This window comes from Nomascus leucogenys, chromosome 15 (assembly GCF_006542625.1).
Source record: "Nomascus leucogenys isolate Asia chromosome 15, Asia_NLE_v1, whole genome shotgun sequence".
Taxonomy (NCBI): Eukaryota; Metazoa; Chordata; class Mammalia; order Primates; family Hylobatidae; genus Nomascus; species Nomascus leucogenys.
The window spans coordinates 46,723,284-46,748,886 of NC_044395.1; the positions used below are offsets into that span (position 1 = coordinate 46,723,284).

General features: G+C 37.3%; 1 protein-coding gene across 1 annotated transcript; it reads right to left on the minus strand.

Moving 5' to 3' along the window:
* Nucleotides 1-20,588: 20,588 nt before the first annotated feature.
* Nucleotides 20,589-24,524, minus strand: LOC115838554 (putative tripartite motif-containing protein 64B). Its single transcript, XM_030828708.1, has 4 exons — nt 24,318-24,524; nt 23,689-23,711; nt 22,175-22,272; nt 20,589-21,082 (listed from the first exon to the last, which is right to left on the minus strand). The coding sequence occupies exons 1-4, from the start codon at nt 24,522-24,524 to the stop codon at nt 20,589-20,591; spliced, it is 822 nt and encodes a 273-aa protein (XP_030684568.1).
* Between the last annotated feature and the right edge of the window lie 1,079 nt (nt 24,525-25,603).

Here is a 25,603-nt window from a genome sequence, read left to right on the forward strand (position 1 = left end):
AAATTTAAGAATTGCAAATATTTTTCAGAGGTCATCTGAGCCATTTCAAGGAATTTTTCATAGTTTCATCTGAGGTAAGCCTCAATTAAAATGACACTTGTATCAAATCATTCCTTATACTATTATCTGCTAAAAAATTGTGTTTTGATTTCTAAGCTAGGGTATTTTGGAGAGCATTATTATTTCCTTTAGTATCACCATTTTTAACTCATCATTGCCTCAGTAACTTAAAATCATGTCTAAAAGCTTAAGGTTATGAAAGCACATCATTTACAGTATTCAATAATTATCTCTTTTTTCTTAATTCAGTGTACCAATATTAGTACATGCAGCACACATATATGTTTTAATGTGAATTCCATATATTCATGATGCATAAATCTATTGCGGCAAACACTGGATATCTAAAATTTTTCAAAAATATATTAAACAGTTTTGGAACACACGAAATGACAACAATTAATAACCTCATGTCATAAAATGAATAGCAATAATAGGAGTTACAAATAAGATCATTAAGTAAGTTTAGACAGTTAGATATTTTTATCACTGTAATTTACTATTTGGTAAAGGGAGAGACAAATAATTTTCTCCATATAGGTCGCTCTTACCCCAAGGTTTCTCTGAATGTTTCCTGCAGTAATTCTTCCAAAAAAAAAAAATTCTTTTAAGTACTCCCCAAGATAGGAGCTCATTCCCTGCAGAGTTGACTTTCAGAGGTCACCTGAATGCAGTTAACTCTAAATGCTGTCCTCCTCTGGAGAAATATGAGCTTGTCTCTTCTACATCCTTTTATGTGAATCTTTGAAGACCACACCCACCTCTTTAGTGATATTTAGGGTATTAAGAAGGTGGAGACAGAGATGATTAGGTTTATGCAATATTAGTACACACCTTTTCATCGCTGATTAAATTAGCATCGCACTATCACTGTAAAAACCACTGCCTGAATGAGGCATATCTGTCATCAATCTTATCAGAGTAAACATATGCTAGAAATTATTTAAAATTGATTAATACTGTTTCTTGAGTTTCTTTCAAGGCACAAGCATTCCTCCAAGGCAACATTTATCTATTATGGCCAAAGAAAGTTTCACCCTTGGAGTGCAGTGGCATAATCTTAGCTACCGCAGCCTTGAATTCAGGCTCAAGTAATCCTCCCCACTTCAGCTTTCAAAGTAAAAAGGACTAGAGTTTATGCCATTACACTAGCTAATTTTCATTTATTCATCAAAAATATTTTTAAAATTCTTAGATGATTACATGTGCTACAGTGACCAGGTGGATTAGAATTAGATTGGGTTTAAAATGATGAAAAGAATCCGGGAGAAGGGGCAGAGTGTGGGTTGTTAATTAGCACATGGATCAAAGGAATTACTGATGTGTTTAGAAGCCACAACATTGACAGAATAAAAGCCAGAACTAACAATCCAATTGTAGATCTCTTACTGTGGTATTTTCTGCCATTTCTGCTCCTAAAGACGCACCTTAACCACTTTGTGGTGTACTGCAGTATTCTATTTTAGTCTAAATAGCATTTTCTCTCAAATACATTCTGTTCTCTCTCCTTCATCTTCCCTCCCTTCTTCCTTCAGCTGTATCTTTTCACTAGAGAACACTGAGTAGAATGTTCTCTCAGATTTCAGATACGCATCTGTAAAATAATCTTATGGAGACACATTTTAGTTGCTACTGAATACTTCTTTGTTTTCATAAGTTTACAGCATTACTACTGTCCTCCAAAAAATGGTTTCCCATTCCACAGCTAATCTCATCATTGACTCTGCCATCCAGTTTATTCTATGCCAATCTGGAAGAATCTGGAAAAATACTAAAATACCATTTTAAGTATTCATCATGCACAGTATTGTATTTTATTTTATATAGTTCGGGTGAATATCTTTCTCCACTAATGTTTTGCATTGCAATCTTGTATCATGTTTTTTGAAACACAGAAGTCATCATTAATATAACCAACTAAATTTTTTTAATTGTTAATTTTTGTCCTGGTTAAGAAATCCTTATGAGAATATTGTATCATGTTCCCCTTACCTTCAGGACTTGAATCTATTTGGAAATGACTGTGTGTGTTTTGAGGTAGGAGTCAAATTTAGTTATTTTTAAAAAAAATTCAATTAATCCAGCGTTGTTCTGACCACCGAGGCTGGCACGGTGGCTCACGCCCTAAATGCGAGCCCTTTGGGAGGCAGAGGCAGCCGAGATGGCAGATCACGTGGTCAGGAGATAGAGACCATCCAGGTGAACATGGTGAAACCCCTATCTACTAAAAAATACAAAAATTAGGGGGTGTGTGGTGGGTGCCTGTAGTCCCAGCTACTTGGGAGGCTGAGGTGAGAGAATTGCCTGAACCCGGGAGGTGGAGCTTGCAGTGAGCCTAGATGGCGCCACTGCATTCCAGCCTGGACAGCAGAGCAAGACTCTGTCTCCAAAAAAAAAAAAAAATAACTAGGCACTAGACAATAAGTAAGCATTTTAAATGTATGTTTTGCTAAAATAGAAATAAAATAAAAACCTAGGCCAGGCAAGGTGACTTAAGCTTGTAATCCCAGCATTTTGGGAGGCCAAGTCAGGCAGGTTTTTTGAGCTCAGGAGCTCTAGACTGGAGACACGGTAAAATGTCTCGATAATCCCATCTCTAAAAATACATATATAAATTAAAAAAATAGGTCTGGCGCGGTGGCTCACGCCTGTAATCCCAACACTTTCAGAGGCCGAGGCAGACGGACCACAAGATCAAGAGATGGAGACAATCCTGGCGAACATAACGAAATCCCGTCTCTACCAAAAAAATAGAAAATTAGCTGGGTGCGGTGGCGGGCGCCTATATTTCCAGCTACTCTGAGGCTGAGAGTCATTTGAATCTGGAAGACGGAGGTTGCAGTGAGCCAAGAGAGCGGCTGCACTCCAGCCTGGCAATAGAGCATGATTCCATCTCAAATAAATAAACAGACAACAAATAAATAAATAAATAAATAGCTGGACATGGTGGCCCATGTTTAATCCATAAACTTATGGATTATGTTTAAATTAATTTTAAAAAAGAAATGGAGCCATTTTTAAAACTCAGAAAATGAGATCATTTCATCTAAAAATAATCAAGTTTGCAGATAAATTAAAGTCCCCAAATTTTGTTTTGGTTTGTAACCTAACAGTAGCTCCTACTCTGAAAATTGTATACTTACCTCAGAAATATATCTATGTTCTCACCAAAGCTTGCTGTCGAATAGGATGAATTCAGCTCAGGAATGAGAGTCTACAGTGCAGTGCTGGTAGCTTTTGGAAGTCTCCAAGGCCAGTTGCAAAGCTACTCTGTGGGCTCTGGAAAAATGAGCTTGGCTCCTGAAGTGTCCGTTTATAAATCTCTGAAGACCACACTCCTTTCTTCCAACTGATTGCATTTCACAGGGCGTAAGTGGGTGTTAACATAGATGATTAAGTTTCTTCAAAACAGAAGTTTTTTGTTTATTTATTTATTTATTTATTTTGAAAGGAGTCTGGCTTTGTCGCTGGCTATTTTTTTTTTTTTTTCATTTTTAGTAGAGAGGGGCTTTCACCATGTTGTCCAGATTTGTCTGGAACGCCAGACCTCTAGTGATCTGCCCGCCGCGGCCTACGAAAGTGCTGGGATTACAGGCATGAGCCACCACACCCAGCCAATTATTCGTATTATAATGTAAGAATTTAATCTAAGAACACCGTTGGTATTACAAGCTGGAGCCACTGGGCAAGCTTTACTTTTTGAATGTTATATTTTGACTTGTTGACTTGTGTTTCTCACCCTACAACTTCATTAGCTCTTTAGGTACAAGAAAATCTGTCTCTTTTGTTCAATTCTGCATTGGCTTAGAATACTTATTAAGACACAGTAGGCAGTTGATACTTTGAAGAAAAAGGTATTGTAAGTAATATCCTTAAAGATATCACCTTTAAAGAAACAGGATGACTTATAATATGAATAATTAAGCTGATGATATCTCTCACTGTCTTTCACACAGAACCATTTGATTTCTTTCTTAGTGCTTAGAAGTGTCTTTAATATTGTCTGTATTTGGCTGGGCGCGGTGCCTCACGCCTATAAACCCAGCACTTTGGGAGGCCCAGGTGGGCGGATCACGAGGTCAGGAGATCGAGACCATCCTCCTGGCTAACATGGTGAAAACCTGCCTCTACTAAAAAAACATAAAAAATTAGCCTGGCGTGGTGGCGGGCGCCTGTAGTCCCAGCTACTTGGGAGGCTGAGACAGGAAATGGCGTGAACCTGGGAGGCGAAGCTCACAGTTAGCTGAGATCATGCCACTGCACTCCAGCCTGGGCGACAGAGCGAGACTCCGTCTCAAAGAAAAAGTATTGCTTGATTTTTACTTTTCCGTCAGGAAATCTGTACTCCTTTCAGAATATATATGTACTTTCATTTCATCTCTTCTCCTAGCAGTATTCATTTTATGTCCAAATCAATAAATAATCAATACAGATTCTTCAGCTGTGCATTAGGCCCCATCTTGAACTACTCTATGCTACCTTTTCTGCTACATCTCTAAGCACTGCCTCTCTCATGATATATGTGTAAATTACATATGTGAACTATACGGAATTCCAATAGTATGATGGTTTATCTTGTATGTAGTTTCTAACCCCACTGCCCCAATTTACCTGCCTGAAATTCTCAGGAATTTCCCATTTTTTTTGTAATGTTACTTTAATTTTATTTAGAAAATGAAAGAGAATATAGTTTTAAAACTTTTGACTTACACATGCTGTTGATCCTTGAATAACACTGGAACTATGTGAGTCATTTATAATTGGAGTTTCTTCTGCTTCTGCCACCCTTGAGACAGCAAGACCAACCCCTTCTCTTTCTCCTCCTTCTCAGCTTAATCAACATGAAGATGATGAGGATGAAAACCTTATAATGATCCACTTCCACTAATTATATTTACTATTCCGTTAGTGATAGCAAATATATTTTTCTTTTCATTTTCTTCATAACATTTTCTTTCCTTTAGCTATCTTTATTGTAGAAATACAGTATACATATAACATATAAAATATGCATTAATCAACTGTTAACATTATCAGTAAGGCTTCTAGTCAACAGTAGGCTATTGATAGCTAAGTTTTGAGGAAGTCAAACGTTACATGCTGATGTCTGACTTCATGCGATCTCGGCACCCCAACCACCACGTTGTTCAAGGTCAACTCTAAGTTTATTAAATTTTTTTTTATCATTCAAATAATCTGAGAATCTCTTTGTGAACATTCAAAGACTTTATCTTTCTGTGAAACCCTGTGTTTATCTCATGTAATAATTATTGCATTCCATAGGATAGTGTATTTTCTCATACCTATTAATATTTTATATCATTCCCCAGGAAATGAAAAATATTTTAGCTGAATATGTTGATATTAGCAAGAAATCCTAATAAAAAGTTTGCTTCCATGTTGAAATGATTAGATGGAACCCTTTTGCTATTGCTCTGCTGCTCACAGTAGCATAACAATTTATAGCTTGGTAGCGCCCATTGCTCTAGTTGGTACACTGAAGCATATGCTTTTCTGATAATATTGTGAATTATATTAACTTTTTGAAAGTGATAGTTATATATTGCTAAAGTGTCCAAGAGCTGTCACAAAGTTCTATACTTTATTGTAGTATTTTCATTTCTTGAATTATTTCTTAAGAAAAAGTCTCAATTTTGGAAAAGAAAGACTGCTTTGAAAAAGACTTGAGTTCTAAAATGATAATAGCAAGTATTTCAAAATAACCTGTTCCTAAGAGAAGAGAAATTGCTAGGTAAGTTGATATTCACCAATTTGAACATTTTATAATAAGTAGAATTGATCATTAGAGGCCTGGCGCGGTGACTCATGACAGTTATCCCAGTACTTTGGGAGGGCAAGGCGGGCAGATCACCTGAGGCCAGGAGTTTGAAACCGGCCTGGCAAACATAGTGAAATCCTGTGTCTATTAAAAATACAATAAATAAATAAATAAATAAACAAACAAACAAAAATAAAAGACTAGCCGGGTGCTGTGGCAGGCACCTGTAATCCCAGCTACTCTGGAGGCTGAGGTAGGAGAATGGCTTGAGCCCTGGAGGCGGAGGTTGAGGGGAGCTAAGACCCAGCCACTGCACTCCAGCCTGAGCAACATAGCGAGATTTCGTCCCAAAAAAAAAAAAATCGATTATTAGAAATACAATATAAGATATTTATAACAAAATATGAAGTAAGCAGAAAGGATGTAAAATTGTAAATGTAATTTCATTAATTTTATTTAACAAATACAGGAAAAACTTAAAGGGAGTTAATCAATTAGTATAATAATTATGTTATCTTCAAGGAAATATTGGGAGAATTCTTTCCTTATTGTTTACAATTCTTTCTAATTTTTTATGTGGGTAAAAAATCAACAATGAGCATGAAAATTTAAGCAGATTTCAAATATGGCAGATTCCATGAAGCTGATTTTCTATCTTTAAAAGAAAAATGATGTTTTTGCTCCCTGACAAAATGCCTCATCATTTGAATTATGGCTTGTTTAGGACACACTTTTTCTTCCTTGAGTATTTCTATATTTGTTTCATTTTCTCCAAATGATAGTAAAGATTCAGTCTGTGTCTCTATATGATGTTTACAATTCCTGAAACACCTGAGCAGTGAGTTGCACATAATAATAGTAACCTCTCACTAAGTAAATTAAGCTGAATGTTGAATTTCTCAACCAAAACTTTGAAATCTAAGAAAGAGACATATCTTCATCCTGCTTTTCTTGTATGACTTCTTTCCCCTGTATCAAAGGATACAGGGTGTTAACACATGATACATAGAAAGAGAACTGTGTGTGCCTGTGTGTGTATTTACATATGTGTAGCCACATCAATTTTTGTATTTGTAGGAACGCCTTCTTGAGAATTTGATTCAGAAACCCATAGCATTTTATTGAAATTATGTTTCCTTTGATTGTCTCATCTGTTTATGGGAGCTGTTAACAGGTATTCTGTGTTTCATTTATCATACACTATACAAAATCTGAGTTCACGATGCTAAATTCATAAACGTTGAATACAGCTGCAATCCAAATTATAGGGGTTTTCTTATTATAGGTTATTCCTATTTTTCTTTTGTCACAGGGTGCAGTTGAAAGAACAATATGGAGCTCCCATTTCATCCTAAAACTATCTAGTGTGAATTTAGGCAAGTTATTTAACTCCAGGCCCTTTGTAATCTCATCTATGAAATAGGGCTACTAGCCTGCCCAACTTGCAGAATTGCTCTGAAGATTAAAATCGTGTATTGTACAAACATTCAAAACAGTAATTGGCACATAAGAAGTGATCAGCCAGTTCTAAATGCTAACTGCTAGTAAAACTAAATTATAAAAAAGTAAGACATAAAGTAGTGAATATAATAATTAACACTTTCTTAATGTAATAATTGTTTCTCATTAATTACACTGTGACAGAATTGGTATTTGAATTCCATGACTCATTGTTTAGCTACTCAGAGCTTGTTGATACACTTTCAATTAGATTGAATCATTCATATTGCAATAGCAACCCCATCACGACTTTTGGAATGTAAGTTCTGTGAAAGCAGGGAGTGTTTGATTCATAGCAGGCATCCAGATATTGTAGAAAGACAAATAAACACTATGTTTTGTTTTCCTAATAGGTTTAGCTTTAAAAATAAGAATATTGTTAGTTATCACTTGGCAAATATTTATAATTTGCCAAGCATCTTACTAAACATTAGTAGATTATCTTATTTTAATGTTGATATTACTTCTGTGAGTACATTACTAGGATATCTAAGGTGAAGAAATTCTGGCCTATGTTTGTATATATGGGCTTATCAGTTAATTATTATTCCAATGTAAATACAAATCACTACCATTTTTCCCATTGGCACGTGCAGCTGTTTCTGTGCTTTCATAAGCCTCAGCAGAATAGCGTTTTATAAGATTTAAAAATATGGTAGCTATGTATGTTACTGTTTTTAATTTGCATATTATAGAAATTTAAAATATGCCTTTCATGCTTGAAGAACACTGATTTGAATTGCACAGGTCTATTAAGAACAATTTTTGTTTGTTTGTTTGTTTGTTTGTTTGTTTGTTTGTTTTTTGAGATGGAGTTTCACTCTTGTTGCCCAGGCTAGACTGCAATGGAGCAATCTCGGCTCACCACAACCTCTGCCTCTGGGGTTCAAGTGATTCTCCTGCCTCAGCCTCCGGAGTAGCTGGGATTACAGGCATGTGCCACCACGCCCGGGTAGTTTTTTGTATTTTTAGTAGAGACGGGGTTTCTGCATTTTGGTCAGTCTGGTCTCAAACTCTCCACCTCAGGTGATCCTCCTGCCTCGGCCTCCCAAAATGCTGGGATTACAGGAGTGAGCCACCACGCCCGGGCCACAATTTATTAAAAAATACATATAGTCAGCCCTTTCTGTCTGTAGATTTCACATCAGCAAGCAAAGGTGGATAGAAAATACAATATTATTCACTGTAATCCCAGGTACCTAGGAAACTGAGAAAGGAGGATTGCTTGAGCCCAGGAGTTTGAGGCTTTAGTGAGGTATCATCAAGCCACTGCACTCCAGCCTGGTGAAAGAGCAAGACTCCATCTCTTAAGAAAATAAAATGAAATACAGTATTGAAGGAAAGAAACCCACAATTATGGGGGGCCAACATTTTATTTTTAAAGATAAGCTTTATATTGCCAAATTTTTTTTGTTTTCAAACTTACATTTTCAAATATTACTATTACATACAGAAAATGATTTTGTTAAAAAATCACAAAGTAGGAAGGACATAAATCCAGAAAAAAAGGCTTTTAAGTGAGTAAATTTATTTCTATGGAATAAATCTCAACAATTATTTTTCCTTTAGCTTGATATGTTAGAACTTTTATCAAAGAATGATACTGGTTGCATGAGCTCAAATCTGAGAACCTCAGATGTAGCTAACAAAGAACTAATGAATAATGTAAAGTAAGAGAATTATGAATGTTTTTCTAAAAAACAAAAAATAAAACAAAACTGTTGCATTCCATGTGGACTCTTAGCCATGTTTTTCAGAAATATTTTCTGTTTTATATTATTGCCTACATCACTGTCTTAACAATATGAAGACCGGGATGTCAAAGGGCATTAAGCATGTGGTAAGTTATATTATGGCCAGTTAACCCAAGGGAGGTCAGATGTGGCTTCAGATTCCACATACACAGCTGCTTTTCCTCACTGAGGCAGAGAAAGGTAATCCAGAAAGTCTTTTCAGACTCTGAGATTGCTGTACTTACATTATTCTGAAAATCACTTGAAAACATGAGATATTAAATAATTTATACTAAAATCTGTATTATTATTCTGATAGATCAATTTGATTTGTTTAGTGGTTTGTTCACGTTCAGCTTGTTAATTCCACAGAAGGGGGGATGCCTACTTTTCATGTATACGTGTCTTTTCTGCAGGACTTGAGTATGCACAAATTTTGATATCTATCAGGGTCCTGGAACCAATTTCCAGAGATGACTGATTAAGTTCAGTCTTGTTCTGAAATTTTTATTTTGTGTGTAGAAGTACATTTTCATAAAGTTATAACTGTATTCATTTCTCATTACAATATTATTACGAATCATGAATGATCAACCAATGTTTCTGTAACAAACATTTATTGATCCTTAGGGTTACCAGATAGACTTTTTATAGGTAGGAAAATAAAAATGACTCCTCTTATAATGTCACTTTTCCTCTTTTTTTGGTACTGTGGAAAATATCATAGTTGATTTCTTGCAAGCCAAGGGAAAATTTCAAAATATATGTAGCAAATGATAAATACAATATTTTCTCATACAATGTAATTCAATTTTTTCATGTGTTTATTTTCAGTATCTTTTTGTTTCTTATTTTGAAAGAATATACATTTATTTTAGAAAATGTAAAGATCAAGAAAGCCACAACAGAAAATAAATATCTCCCTAATTTCATCAGAAAATTATAAAATCATGGTTATAGTTTTGTGTGTATAATTCTATTCCCTTTCTTATTTTAAATATATTTTCGTTCATGTATACACAAACCGAGTAACTCTCTCTCTAGATAATGTATATAATAAACATATTTATTTATTCATTTTCCCATTTTTATATTTAGAGGTTTTACTCCCTCCTAAATCTTGACTGTTGCAACTTTATTCTGCCAAACATTGACTATCGCCAGGTTGATCTTATATGTATTGCAGAAGGGGTTAGGTCATTGGACAACCAGAAATGGCTCTATCTTTCTGTCCAGGGATTATCAAAGGGTCTGATTTGGGAGTAAGAGCATGTTTTAAACAATTTGATTGGTTGGCCAGTGGCAGCATATTTTTAACTTACACATCATCCCCTCTTATGTTGTTGTTGTTAAGAGACATGTTCTCACACTTTCTCCCAAGCTGGAGTTCAGTGGTGCAATCTTAGCTCACTGCAGCCCCAAAATCCTGGGCTCATTCAATCTTCCCACCTCAGCCTCCAAAATCGCTAGGATTACAGTCACGTGCCACAATGCCCAAGTGATATTTGTACTTTAATTTGTTGAGACAGGGTGTCCCTATGTTGTCCAGGACGGTCTACAACTCCAAGCCTCAAGCAATCCTCCCACCTCAGCCTCCCAAATTTACGGGATTACAGGCATGAGCCACCGCTCCTGGCTTTATCTCTTTACTTCTATGTTTGTCCTTCTCTTCTAGGTCTATCCCATGAACTGTCTTAGCCCGTTCCATAAAACATTCTTCTGCCGTGGTCATGTGAAACATTACAAGATTGTTTTTGATGATTCTTCATGTTTTATGTTATGTATTCTAACATGGCAGTGTGACTTTTAAAAGGACAAAAAAGCACAGTAGAAGGTTGGCTAATCACACAAACTTACTCGTAATGTGCCTTGAGATAAATCATTTAGTCAGTTCATTTCTCAGACCTCAGTTTCTCCTCTGTGAAATACTATATCAACTGTGTGTAATTTATTTTAAAGAATTAGCTGCATAGTATTCCATGTGTATATGTGCCATTTTTCTTAATCCGTCTATGATTGTTTGACATTTGGGTTGTTCAATCTTGCTATTGAATAGTGTGCAATAAACATAGTGTGAATACATGCCGCCATAAAAAATGATGAGTTCATATCCTTTGTAGGGACATGGATGAGCTGGAAACCATCATTCTAGCAAACTATCGAAGGACAAAAAACCAAACACTGCATGTTCTCATCACAGTGGGAATTGAACAATGAGAACACATGGACACAGGAAGGGAAATCCACCAGGGACTATTTTGGGGTGGGGAGGGGGGAGGGATAGATTAGGGATTACCTAATGCTAAATGACAGTTAATGGGTGCCACCGTGTCCGGCTAATTTTTTGTGTTTTTGGTAGAGACAGGGTTTCACCATGATGTCCGGGCTAGTCCTGAACTCTTGACCTCATGATCTACCTGCCTTGGCCTGCCAAATTGCCGGGATTACAGGATTGAGCCACCGTGCCCGGTCAGATGTCTCTTTAGAGATGATTGAATGTGGAAATTCAGTTGACAAGTGGCTGGTTCAAATAGTTAAATTAGAAATATTCAATGTTAGAATTGTAGAGTGCTCTTGTGTTTCTCTTCTATATCATTTGGGCAACTAGTAAACAGCATACTGCTTTATCGACAGGCATGTCATCTATGCTCCAAGCAGCCACAGCAAGTATTCAGAGGAGTCATTTCCAGGAATTTCTAATGCTCTGTTTGAAATTGAAAGCAAAGTGGACCCTTGCAAGGCTAGGGGAGAAGTGAAGAGAAAGATTTCTGTTGCAGCCCTAACAGTGCAGGCAGGTTCAGAGGCTTTTAAACAAGTAGCCTAAGAGGATTCTTTAGAGAACCCATATTGAATTTGTGTGATAATGTCACTCAGAAAGAATCATGATGGGTATATTGATGAATTTTAAAATTAGTATATTAGAAATGAAGCTAGATATTATATACAGTTATGTGAGCATTCATATACTTGTTTGGGTATATGTTTTCTTTTATTTTCTTGCCATGGATTAAAAATAAAAAATAAAAAATAATAATTATACGAGGTTATTCTGAAGTGGAAGAATCAAACTCAGTATTAAATCCAAGGAGAATAGACAAACATCATAAAACTCTCCTCTGGCATGATCGGTGAATCAAATCTAATCTGTTCATGTCGCTTCACACATAAGAAAATATCAGTTTGTCATAGAGCACACTGGGGAATATGCACAACTGCTTCAAGCCAGAGGTCTCACACCCTGCCTGGCCTCCCAAGGCTGAGATGATCATTATCTCAGCACAGTCTTTGGTACACTGATTAAATTACACTTTTATAAATTAATCCCTCTATAGCATAAGAAATAATTATTTTTTAATCAAATATATTTTATTTATATAAAAGACTATAATGTAACACACAAGTATTGAGAAAAATGCCAATGACACGAATATCTGTGAACCTACTAACCATATGAAGAAAATAACGTTTCCAATATCTTTGGGTTCTCCACGCACTAATGACAGTTGTGCTTGTTCACTTTCTTAAATGTTATGTTTATCTTTATTTCCTCTGTTATTCTTTATAATTTTATCAAACATGGCTATATGATTTACATGTTTGATATTTTGGCTTTTTGTAATTTTGAACTTTTTATAAGTAAAATCATACCATGTATATTTTATGGTACTTGTTTTTTTTCACTGGTCTTTAAGGATTTAGATAGATAGATCGATAAGTAGACAGATAGATAGATATAGAGCATTTATTCAAATGAAAGTAAGATTCAGGGTCCATCAAGAAAGAGAAAACATATAAACATATAACATATGGTTATAAATGGGATAACCGAGGGGCAGTTCCAAGATAGCCAAATAGGAATAGCCCCAGCCTACAGCTCCTAGGATGAGCGGCCCAGAAGACGGGTGATTTCTGCATTTCCAACTGAGGTACCAGGTTCATCTCACTGGGGCTTGTCGTACAGTGGGTGCAGTGCACTGAGCATGAGCCAAAGCAGGGTGAGGCATTGCCTCCCCAGGAAGTGCAAGGGGTTAGGGAATTCCCTTACCTAGCCAAGGGAAGCTATGACAGATGGCACCTGGAAAATCAGGTCACTCTCACCCTAATACTGTGCTTTTCCAATGGTCTTAGCAAACAGCACACCAGGAGATTATATCCCGAGCCTGGCTAGGAGGGTCCCACCCCCACGGAGACTCACTCGTTGCACTCTAACATTCTCAGTCCCATGGGGAGACCACGAGGTCACATTCCTTTGATCCAGTTTTACCCAATTTCTGGCAATTTCTCCAATGCACTTCATGGTCTATCCTCTCTCATCAATTGCACCTGTGAGTCTCTGCCTGAAAAGTTCTCCCCGTCTGGGGTCCACAGAGTGTCTTTTAAGTATAACCCATGGACTGTCTGCCCTGGGGCCTGTGACTGACCTAGCAGCACTTCCTCTGGGCTTCCCTAGTCACTGTGTATTAACAATTTATTTTCTTGGCTAGTTATAGAAAAGTTTACTTGAACCATTCCTATGATACTTGAATTGGACCCTCATTGTAGTTTACGAGTGGCAAAGAAGGGTCTGAGTATTCCAGCAAAGAAGTATGTAAGGAACAAATTATGAGAAAACATTTAGGAATACGGAAAAAGGGCCAGGTGCGCTGGCTCACACTTGTAATCCCAACACTTTGGGAGGTCCAGGGAGGCGGGTCATCTGAGGTCAGGAGTTCGAGACTAGCCTGGCCAACATGGTGAAACCCCTCTCTACTAAAAACACAAAAAAATTAGCCGGGCATGGTGGCAGGCGCCTGTAACTCCAGCTACTCAGGAGGCTGAGGCAGGTGAAGTGCTTGAACCAGGGAGGCGGAGGTTGCAGTGAGCCGAGATTGCACCATTCCACTCCAGCCTGGGTGACAGAGCAAGATTCCATCTCAAAAAATAAATAAAGAAATAATAAAAAAGGAATATGGAAAAGAGACAGATGAAGATTCATAAACCAGGAACATACTGAAACCGTTCTGATGTAATTGCATATGCTGGAATGATGATCGTGAGCTTGTCTAGAGACTTCAATGATTACCCTCCTTATAACAAAGCAGAAAGCCTTCCTTAGAATTATCTGGGCTGACATCATTCTTTGTCCAGACCTGTTAACAGACGTCGGCAGCCCAGTGCTGTGAGTCTCAGTCTCAACAATGCAGAAGGCCTGAGATCCCACAGAAATTATCCTTGAATTTCTGAAGACTCTTAAGGCACAGTAATTTATGGATCCTATGAATTTCATGTTTTTTAAAATATCAGATTATGTGAGGTTTTTGAACAAATTAAGTTCCAGGATGATATCCACCACCCAGACAGGAAATCAGTTTAAAGAATTAAAATCTCAAAGTCCAGAATGATGAAAAAAAATGTTTTTCTTAGAGCTTCCTTGTAAATTTCTTTCATTTTTCTTGAGATATAAGTAGTGGAGAACAATCTCTGCCTGATACATCTGCCCTAGTCATATGTAAATTTATTAATTGTAGAAGAAAGAATTATACTTTTGAAATAAAATAGCTACTTAAAGCTTTCTGTTGTTTTTGAGGCAAAGTCTCACTCCATCACCCAAGCTGAAGAGCAGCATTGCAATTATAGCCCACTGCAGTCTCAAACTCCTGGAATAAAGTGATTCTTCCACCTTAGCCTCCAAAGTAGCTAGGACAACGGGGTACATCACCAGGCATGGCTAATTTTCTTTTTATTTTTTGTAGAGATGGTGTTTTACTATGTCTCCCAGGCTGATCTTGAACTCCTGGCACAAAGGGATTCTTTACACCTGTTGTTTATGTTAGCATGCAATGTGAACTGCAGTTCTAAATTTACTTTTATAGCAGGTACTAACATAGCTTATACAATACTATAGTTGAATAATCTTTCCCCATCAATTTTTACTGTATTCTTTATTACTAATACTTGCTTATATATCACTGAACCTATTTCTGGGTCATCTACTCTTATCTTTTTATGTATCCTTACATCAGCTCCCAGGATTTGATATTTATATCATGACACTCTATTTAATACACAGATGCTTACCCTCAAAATTCTACTTTAAAGAAATTACCTTAGTATTCTCACCAAGTATTTTTCCTTCCATCTTAAAATGTTGTTCAAATTGTGTTCTACTATTTTGATTTTACACAGAATTAATCATAAATTAATCATAAATGTTTAACATTTTCAAAATTAATGGCCTCATAATATTGTTATTCCGGATAAATAGAATTTTGCCAGATGAAAGTGGAAATAAGGAACTCTGTGTAAAGGTAACGACCAAAAAAATGGTAGAAAGAAATCAGGCTTTGAAAATTCAATTGTTTGGCTGAATATGATACATCAATACTAAAAACAACATGAAATAAAACTGGAAAAAGCCAGGGTCAGAGTGGAGGGCTTTCAGTGTTAAGCAGAGTATGCTGTAATTAATCAATTGATAGTAGGGATGCGCTGGCATTTCTGAGCAGCACAAATCCCACTTATTATGTCAAAAATAGGTCTTTTGAGATAGGGCAGCCCTGCATAGGACGCACTAGAATGGAGAGGCAGATGCCAGAGTTCAGAGACTGATCACAGCAAGAACTTCCCAAGTCTCTTTCAGCAACACTGATGTGAGTTAGCATTTCCTTTTAATTATATCTATTATAGCTATATAAAGAAAACATTTTTTCAGATAATTTGGACGCAAATTTTGTCCTTAATAATATAAATTATTTGTGCTGTTTAAATAAATAATCCCAGATTACTGAGATATTTATTCTCCCTTCCTTGCTTGTGAGGATACAACCAATGCTGAAAAGATGCTTTTTTAATTAGAGTACCAAAAATATTTGTTAACTATATGATATTCAGAAAAAGCATAAAGACAAGATAATGAGGGCACGTAATTATCAGAATTACTTTTCACCATTCTCTGTGAGCATTCCTCATCCAGAAATCCAAAACGTATATTAAAACATCTCATGCACCCTACAAATATATACACCTACTATGTGCCCACAAAAATAATAAAATAAGAATTTTTTTTAAAAAGGGTCAAAATCCAAAAGTTTTTGAGCAGCAACATGACATTGAAAGAAAATGTTAATTGGAGCATTAATTTTAGCAAATAATACTAGCATATCCTAAAATACGGGATATTTTAGGATATGTATTAGGATATGTATTAGGGATGTTAAACCAATAAGTATACTGCAAATATACCAAAATTTGAAAAAATCAAAAATCCAAAACTTTTCCAGTCTTAAGCATTTTACATAAGTGATAATCAACCTTATAATCTGTTGAATTGCATCATATGTATAGATTACATATTCTAAAGAGAAATCATGTTTTGATGTCTTGCAGATTTAATTTTGAGACACACAGTAATATTTTATTTATGAACCCAAGGAATGCTTTTCCTTTATCAGCTTTTAGAGCACTTTGAAAGTTAATCTTTAACATAATGGTTGAAAGACAATACTCTTTTATTTTCAAAACAATCCCACATTGAATTCAGTGGGGAATTGTATTTGATTCTTTACCTAGACATGCCAGTGAACTCCGGGGAAGGACTTTTTTTAGTTAAGTTTTCATGAGGAGATTTACCTTCAAAGCTTTCATCGGGGCTTTGCAGCTACACAACTTAAAAGAAAAAAGAGAATACATAGAAATCAGATATATTAAATGCCCGTTAAACAGAAGTAAATAACTAAACCATAATTCGGCAAAAACAAGGGATGATATCTGCACATTAGCAACTATTAAGAATTATAATAGTGAGTTTCCAACAATATGGAAAAATACTGATGTTATTATGTGTAGGTGCAACTAAATTATTAAAATAAATGCATAAACCACATAGAATAAGAAGTCTGCAACTAAATAGCACCAAGACATTGTCTTTAGATGAATGGTTATATCATATTATTTTTTGGTCCATTTTGCTGAATTGAAAGCGATAGCTCTCAAAAATATTTACCTTTCTCTTACAAAAAAAGAAAATAAAAAGTAGCAAACTTGTTAAGGTAAAGAAGAAGAGAGAAGAAAGAGAAGGAGCCTGAGCTTCTAGGATGCCTCACTTTGTACATGGGTAATCTGGATGATTCCACCAAAAGGTATCTATTTGTTGGCTGGACTTCATTGAAATCTGGGATTTTTCCAGAATTAATCCATTCAGAGATAAGACAGGTTTAATTCTGGGGCAGAAGGCAGAGACTAAAGACAAACAATCTCTGTAATATCCAAGTGATCGTATACCTGGATGCATAAGCATAGTGGAGGGAGAGGGATAAATAATCTTTTGGAATCCTCAAGTGGCAGAAATCTCTTAATTCTCCAACACCAGTAGATAGAGCCATCCAAAAGCAGGAGAAGAAGCCAAGTAAAATCTGGAAGAAGGAATGTTAGAGAGTAGGAGTTGCAAGGACAAGCTTTTACTGCTCACTGGACAGAGCAAACTCTCAGCTTCAGAAAGAAGGAGTGAAGGTAGAAAGAGTGGCCCTTGCTCTGGGACCAACACAGTGGAGCACTTCCTAATGGCCTTTCCAAAGTTGCCCTATATAACCCTGCTGGAGGAGAAGGCTGTGAAGTTTTCTGGCTCCTAGAGTGCCTCTCGGAATTCCAAATCCCAAATTCCCTGTCTGAACAAGGAGTTTCTTACCTTTTTCTTCCTATTTTTCCCAGAGCAGATGAGCCAATATTGCTCCATGCTGAGGTCTTGGAACCATCCTTTTAAACGCCATAAAATTAATTAGGGAAGAAGAGACTGGGAGAAATAAAAATAAACCAAACTTGCAACATTTTCAGAATAAATTATTAGGTGAGCTAGATCTCTGAACTGCTTTTTCATAGTCATTTATTACCTATTTCCTAGAATCAGGTAGACCCTAGTTTATAGTTCTCTGCAACTGTTCTATCTGCATCCCAATTAAACTACAGACTGTGGTGCTGACAGTCCCCAGAAGCAACTGACTCACCGAATAACGCAGTGTCCACATCCTGATAATTTCATACCCCCTTGCAGTGACCAATCAAGCAGAATTTTCCAGCCCCTCACCTTCCACAATCCCCTTAAAAATTCCAGCCCAGAACTCCTTGGAAAGATGGAGTTGAGGGTCTCCTCCAATGTTCTCACTCAGAACACTGTGATCATTCAACTTATTATCTGCTGCAAATCTCCTGTCTGAGTGTGGTTGGCACGTTACTGCACAGTAGGCTGTTACTGTACAACCTGTTGGTCCTATAACAATTGGAATTCTAAACTCAGCACAGCCTTCTAGTTATGAGGAAGTTATATACTATTTTTTAAAGAAAAAGGATGCAAAATCTTTATTGACAGATTGTTAGCTAGAGTTATACATTTTAAACATTTGGACATTTGTGTGTGGGCCTCTATTTATTTCCTTGTAGTGGTTTACAAGTATGGGAAGATGTCTGCCAAAAAGTTATTACCAGAAGTTTAACAGTCAAAAGGATAAGCTGTGTGGAAAGAATACTGGTAATTAAGTGAAACCAGGTTTTGACATGCACATTTTTCCAGGCCGTTGACATCTACTTTGATTATTGCTTATTTCCTCGTTTTAATATTTAGTTTACAAAATTTTATAAATAGCATTCAAACAAAAAAGGCAAAATGGTGGGAAGATAATAAAGAATAATTTTAAATGAATAACTCACTTCCCAACTCTACCAAAACTGAATAATGAAATCTGGATGCCTTCCTATTCTGAAGTGTTTCTTACCTAGATACAGCTCTAGCCATGAAGAGTTTTGGGAAGAAATGCATCTCTAAGCTTTCCACAATATGAGTGTATATATTCCAGGTAGAACCTGCTAAGGTGCTGTTAATTTTTGTAATACGGGACTGAGGGATCTGGAGACCGCAAGACTGAAGGACCATAGATGTGCTGGACTCACCGCTGGCGTCAGGCTTCAAGAGAAGCACAAGGCGCATGCATAGTCTCCAGAGGTTTTGATGTTTTCTGCCTGGCTTTCTTCTGAGCCTCCTACCTCCTATGCTGCTGCGACCCTTCAATTTGGCTATAGCCTTTACCACCACCTCTGGCTTTGGTTCCCTCTTTTTTTCTAAAATTACGTTGAAGCAAGAAGTTTTAAAAGATGGTTTTCACAGACTTTTTAAGAAAAGGGAAATTCGTTGAAAGCATTGAAGATTTACCTACCTACAGACCCTTAACAACACGTAGGAGTACACTATTTCTAGAACCATAAGAGTTAGCTTCCCAGTAAGAGAGAAATATCCCAGAGGCAACGATGGTTTCAGACAATTTAAACATAGCGTCTCTACTTATTTGCTTACGGAATCTGAAGTTTTCATTAACTCCAGATCTGACTCACAAGCTGTTTATCCTTTGCAAAGAATGGCACATAGTCAGGATGGACCAAATTTCTCATGAATGACAATGCACAATTACTGATCGTTTATCACCAAGACTCTCAATTTGAAGTTAACATTGAAGAAAACATAGATGATAATAAAATGACTTCGACAAACCAGTAGTTTTTCTGAATCCAGTATTTATGAGAATATTGAAGAGAAGAATCAGCTGCGTTTGGTGGCTCACATTTGTCATGCCAGCACTTTGGGAGGCCGAGGCGGGCATATCACTTGAGGTCAGGAGTTTGAGACCAGCCTGGCCAACATAGTGAAATCCTGTGGTCTCGATTAAAAATACAAAAATTAGCCAGGCGTGGTGACACGGGCCTGTAATCCCAGCAACTCAGGAGGCTGAGAATCGCTTGAACCCAAGAGGTGGAGGTTGCAGTGAGCCCATGACAGGCATCTGTATTTCCAGCCTGGGAGATAGCGGGAGTCACAGCCTCAAAAAAATAAAATAAATAATCTATGCTAGAAGCAAAAAAAAAAAGAAGAATTTGTTCAGCTAAAAATTATTTGCATCAAAACAAACTTCTTCAAAGCTTTTCCAGTCTAAGTTTACATTCTATGATGTTACTTTGGAATGCATGCAAGGGCCATTGAAACCAAGAACTGTAATTGAGTGTATATGTCAGTAAGACAATTCAGTTCACTCTTATAACTAATATATTTTACACATTTACAAAAATCAGCAATTTTTAGTAACTGATGATCCAGACCATATTTTGTATTATTTGCTTTGCATAAAATGTCTACAATACAGAAATCCACAAAGATCTAAAGTACAAAAGGGATTGTGAGTCGAGTGGGTGGGGAAGGCACAATGAATAGACAGTAATGATAAAGAGTTTTGGGTTTCATTTTGGGGTATATAAAATGTCCAGGAATCAGACAGTTATGGTTTTTCACAACTCTTTATTAAAGTTAAATTTAGGAAACAAATGTATAATTTCAATGTGGTTATCCCATTTCATACTCAGATAATAATTTTGTTTCCTGAAGTTACAGTGAGCTCAAAGATGCTCACACATTGTCCTACTGTCTCACATGAGAAGGTCTTGAGATTGGAAGTTTTTTCAGGCAAGAGAGCTCACTAAGAAATCATAATGAAACCTGACTTTCATGGGGAACCAATACAAACGAAAGGTGTCAAAAGGGAAGACAAAGAGGAAGGGAAAAAGCTGTATATGAGGGAACCTTTTGAAACATCATAAAAGCTCACAACTGTGTTGTCATAATCCAGAAACACCCCAACCCGACCCAAAGGTCTTTGCACATAGTGAGTTAAGGGAAGAAAGATGTTGGAGAGACTATAAAGGTTGTTTCTCTTTGAAGAAAATAGAAAAAATGCTTCCTCAAAAGCAGGAACGTGATTTGTGTTTGCTGTCCTGGAATCTTTACAGACTCCCAGAATCCAGTTGGAGGAGTGAGTTACATCCACTTCCCAGTAATGCCTGCCGGAGGAGAAGGCCTGAGCTCCCCATGCTGCAAAGTTCTCTGCTCTCTGGGACTCCCCGGGCGCACCATCATGGTCATCTCCAAATATCACATTTCTCGCATCCTCAGAAAGGCTCATATAGTGACTTGCCCTTTCCTTACTCAGAGGATCATCCACTGCAAGAAGAACAAAAATCAGGTCAAGGAGTTACGTGGGGGTCAGATGTTATCTGCCCAGGTACTGGCTTTATTTATACCTCCTGTAAGTGACAGAATACAGGGAGCAAAAAAGACTTTGGAGACTCTCATCTATGAAGATCAAGGGTTATTATGACTTCTACAGCACAGGAGAATCCTTAAAATCACACAGAAAAACAAATAAACATATCATCAATTGTGTGAATCAGTGATTTAATGTCTGGCTTTGCATGATTTGTTTCAAGATATATGTAACATTTATTTAGTAGAAAATGCCACTTGCATTGTATGTATTCAATATAAATAACAAATAGACTTCACGCTGCTATGATGCTCTTATTTAATGGGATATAAAATGTGCCTGTTGCTTTTTTGTTCTTTTTTTTTTGAAAGAGTCTCACTCTGCTGCCCAGGCTGGAGTGCAGTGGTGTGATCTCAGCTCACTGCAGCCTCCTGGGCTCAAGCGATTCTGCTTCCTCAGCCTCCCGAGTAGCTGGGATTACAGGCATGTGACACCATGCCCAGCTAATTTTTGTATTTTTAGTATAGATGGGGTTTTGCCATGTTGGCCAGGCTGGTTTCCAACCGTTGACCTCAGGTGATATGCTCGCCTCAACCGTAGAGGATTACAGGCATGAGCCACTCTGCCAGGCCTCACCTCCTCCATTTTTAAACATCAAAATATGATGGACTTCCATCCATGTGCAGTTTAGAAGTTTCTGAAAATAATGATCATGTTCTGCTTTTACATGACCTGGTCGGCCACTGCTTCATTCAGTCTAATCCTGGTTTTAGCCCTCTGTTGTCTAATGGCTGCCTTACAAGTTTGGGCCATTTTCATAGAACCCTCAGCTTCCAGTTGTTGTGAAATGTATCTTACAGCAGTAAAGTTGTTCTGTTCATGGAAGTTTTAGTTATTTGCTTGGTCAAAGCTTTCTAATTTTTATGATAACTATTATTTCTACAATATATTATAAATTCACAGAAATTAGAACTAAAATGGGAAATGGCTCAACCAAGGAATCCACTAAACAGAAATTGAGGCTGTACTGCCAAGCAGCTGGCTCTTACCTCTGAATTTGTTGAGCATCTCTAGCACTCCGGTGATGTGCCAGGAAGTGAGTTCTGGGTTCACTGGCTGGGGCTTTTCCATTTGCACCAACTCTGTCCTGCAAAGAACAACCTCGGTTACACTTTTAGGCCCAGGGATAATCACACAGTCATACAAATGTTTCAGATTTTCATCCAAGATATTTCTTGAGAAATCTCCCTTTTTTGTTAAATTCAGTACACATTTTATTCAACTCTATTGGGGATACAGCAATGCTACTTTTATCTAAATTTAACATGTTCAAGCCCAGTTTCTCCATTCTCTCATACATGATCCTAATTTAAAGTTACTGAGTGTCATCTCCTCCCTCTCCCCCTCTGGCCTCTTCAAAGCATACAGATATCCTGGGATTCTTGCTGAGAGAAGAAAACTCAGCCAAAGCCTTTGCGACCTCACTCAGTAGTTGTCACCAGTGATGCAGTCAGGGTCTTACAGGGAATGCCCACTGGCACTAAAGGTTTTGAACTTCTGTTCAAACCAAAGGAGTCTATTTTCAGCCTGTCAGCTCTGGTGCTGAGGGTGCTGAGGCAGCCATTCCCTTCTTAGATTCTGCCTACAACAGGGGAGTGCAGAGATGGAACAGGGCCTGGCTATTGATGTCCCTGGGAACAAATCCTCCCTCCCTTTCCTGTCCTTAGGGCATTTCCCTCCTTCCTCTCTTTTTCACCTCTCACTTCTCTAGAATAGGAGACTCCTTTGTGATAACTCAGAGTAATCTTCTTCTTAAGATTTGCTGGGGCGGGGCTGGAGAAGATGGGGTGAGTGGGTAGAAGAAAATCCAGAATGGCACACTGTTGTTACATACATTTTCATTCAGCCAGATAAGAAGGAAACTTCTGAGACAGAGAAGCTTAAGGTCTCAGGTTCTCCTTTGAAACCAAAATGGAACACAGCCACAGATCAATGCTAAATACCTCAAAACATGTAGTTGACCCTTAAGCAACAAGGGTTTGAAATTTGGGGGTCCACATATAAGTGGATTTTTTTCAATGAAAGTTTCACCTAGCTTGCCTGCCTCTCCTGCCTCCCACTCCATTTCTTTGGTTTCTGCCTCTGCCACTACTGAGACACTGTCTTCTCTTCTTCCTCCTCTTCAGCCTACTCAATGTGAAGACGGTGAAGATGAAGACCCTTATGGTGATCAACTTCTTAATGAGTAATAAGTATATTTTCTCTTCCTTATAATTTTCTCAATTATATCTTTTTCTCCAGCTTACTTTATTGTTAGGATACAGCATATTATACATATAACATACAATATATGTTAATTGACTATTTACAGTATCAACAGGCTTCCAGTCAATAAGAGGTCATTCATAGTTTGGTTTTGGAAAAGTCAGAAGTTATACTTGGGTTTTCAACTATGTGGAATTGCATGAAGGTAGTTAGTGAATCTAATCCCTACATTTTTCAATGGTACATATCAATAAGGGAATGACTTTCTCAGAAATCAAAGTTCATTAGTGTAACTCACCATTCCAGTATGTTTTCCAAGTCCTGCAGAGAAAAACACAAGGACTTAATCATGAGAATTCTGTCCTACTTTCCCTAGTATTCTTTGTTGTTTTTCTGGGTTAACAAGATAGGTTTATTGATACACCTCTAAGGAATCATCCAAGGCTGTGTTAATAACAGAACCTCAGCTGAACCATGGTGGGCTTCCTCAGTGGGCATTAGGAATGAAGGAGCTGAGAATAAGACTGTGGAGTGATGTACGCAGCTATCTAGGTTCTCAGTCACTCATCTCCCAGGCTTAATCCCAAGAAGTGAGGATGTACTAGGGAACTTAAATTGAGTTTTATTTACAAAGTTAATATTCTCCTGGCCTAGCATTTGGTTGATTTTGGATAACATTTCTTTGTGGCTAGTACTCCTGATTATACCGAAGAGGATTTTGTCCTATGTGATCTACCAAAATGGCAAAAATCTCCCAAAGATTACCAGAATATGCAAAAATAAGTCACTGGACAAAGCAATGACAGAGTCAAGGAGCATGTGTCACTTATCTGAGAGTAGTTACATTTGCAGGTAGCATATGAATGTCCTGGCAGCATTGCCCAACAAAGTCTTCCTGACTCTGGATGATGGACCCTCCCTCCTCACCTGGAGCAGCTTCACATCAGGCATGTGGCACATCTCCCACAGCTCTCTGTACATGTCTTTCGTCTGTTTTATATGTTGGGCTATTCTTACTTCACTGTGTCGGAGTTGTCGAACAATCTCTTCTGCTTCTCTGTCCATTGTCTCCAGATGGCGTTGCTCCTCCTCCAGGAGAAATTGGCGCAACTTCTGATATTGATATCTGATCATCCCTTTCCTGAGGGCCACATAGTCCTGCAGAGATGCTCAGTTAAAAGAATTGCATCTCCTCACTCTCAACAAAACACTTAACACTTCAACTGTTACTCTCCTAGGATATGCAAGCAGTAAACTCATAAGCTCTGTGTCTCATACTTGGAAAGGTTCTAGAAGATCTGCTAGTCTCCTCTACCCATCCTTTCTTCATGTTCCTCCTAGTCTCCCTTCCTGTATAAATCAGTACCTCAAAAGGGCTCAAGATCCCTTCCTGTGATGCTTCTAGAGGATTCTTACTTCATTGTCTTTTTTACCTGCTTCTTCTTAATTTTCTCTTGTTCCTTTGCCTGATTCTTCTAAACATTTTTAAATATTTCAGTATGCACTCTACTGCCGAGTTTTTAAAGGAATTACTTCAGGGTGTTTTTTGTCCCCACTAATTTCTCTATTTCTCTCCTCACCTTCACAGCAAAACTTTAAACTACTCAATGTGAATACAATGCTTTAAATAACTCAATGCTATCCTATTCTCAGTGCCTTGGAAGTTTTATCTAAACCCTCAAGGTTACATCAGGAATCACTATCATGCCCTGTTTATTTCATATACATGTACATACTAGTATTTTTTGCACGAGCTCCTGTTGGCCTGTATAATGATAATTGCTGATATATCATTTGAAACCACTGTTTTGTTTTTTTCTGGGAAGAGGACACTGCTATTTTTTAACTGGTAAGCAGAATTCAGCTAAGAAGTCTAAGCTAGCATTGTGCCAAACTACATTAAAAATATAAAACCTTTTTATCCCTACCGTCAATGAATGGATTTTGCTAATTTCCTGATTTAGATTGTTTTGCATTTCTTGAGTGCTCCTCCATAAAGGATTCATTTTCTTTAGAAGTTTCTCCTGCAAAATAGACATGACCTTTAGTAGCAGATAAGACATTACTGGATATGTTATTCCCTTTTTATGAGAAAAGTCTGTTGTTGAGAGAACAGTAAATTTGAGTTCCCCTGAAGTGGTCAGAGTTTTTACAAGTTAACCTAATTTGATTCTAATATGTGGAATATCAGAGGTAACAGAAACATATAGTAG

Bases quoted from the DNA above. Each gene is read 5' to 3' on its own strand.
- LOC115838554 (XM_030828708.1), bottom strand. From the start codon at position 24,524: ATGATCAGATATCAATATCAGAAGTTGCGCCAATTTCTCCTGGAGGAG. The intron at 23,712-24,317 runs GTGAGGAGGGAG...TTTTCTCTGCAG, and splicing joins CTGATGTGAAGCTGCTCCAG to GACTTGGAAAACATACTGGA. The intron at 21,083-22,174 runs GTAAGAGCCAGC...TTCTTCTTGCAG, and splicing joins GATGCTCAACAAATTCAGAG to TGGATGATCCTCTGAGTAAG.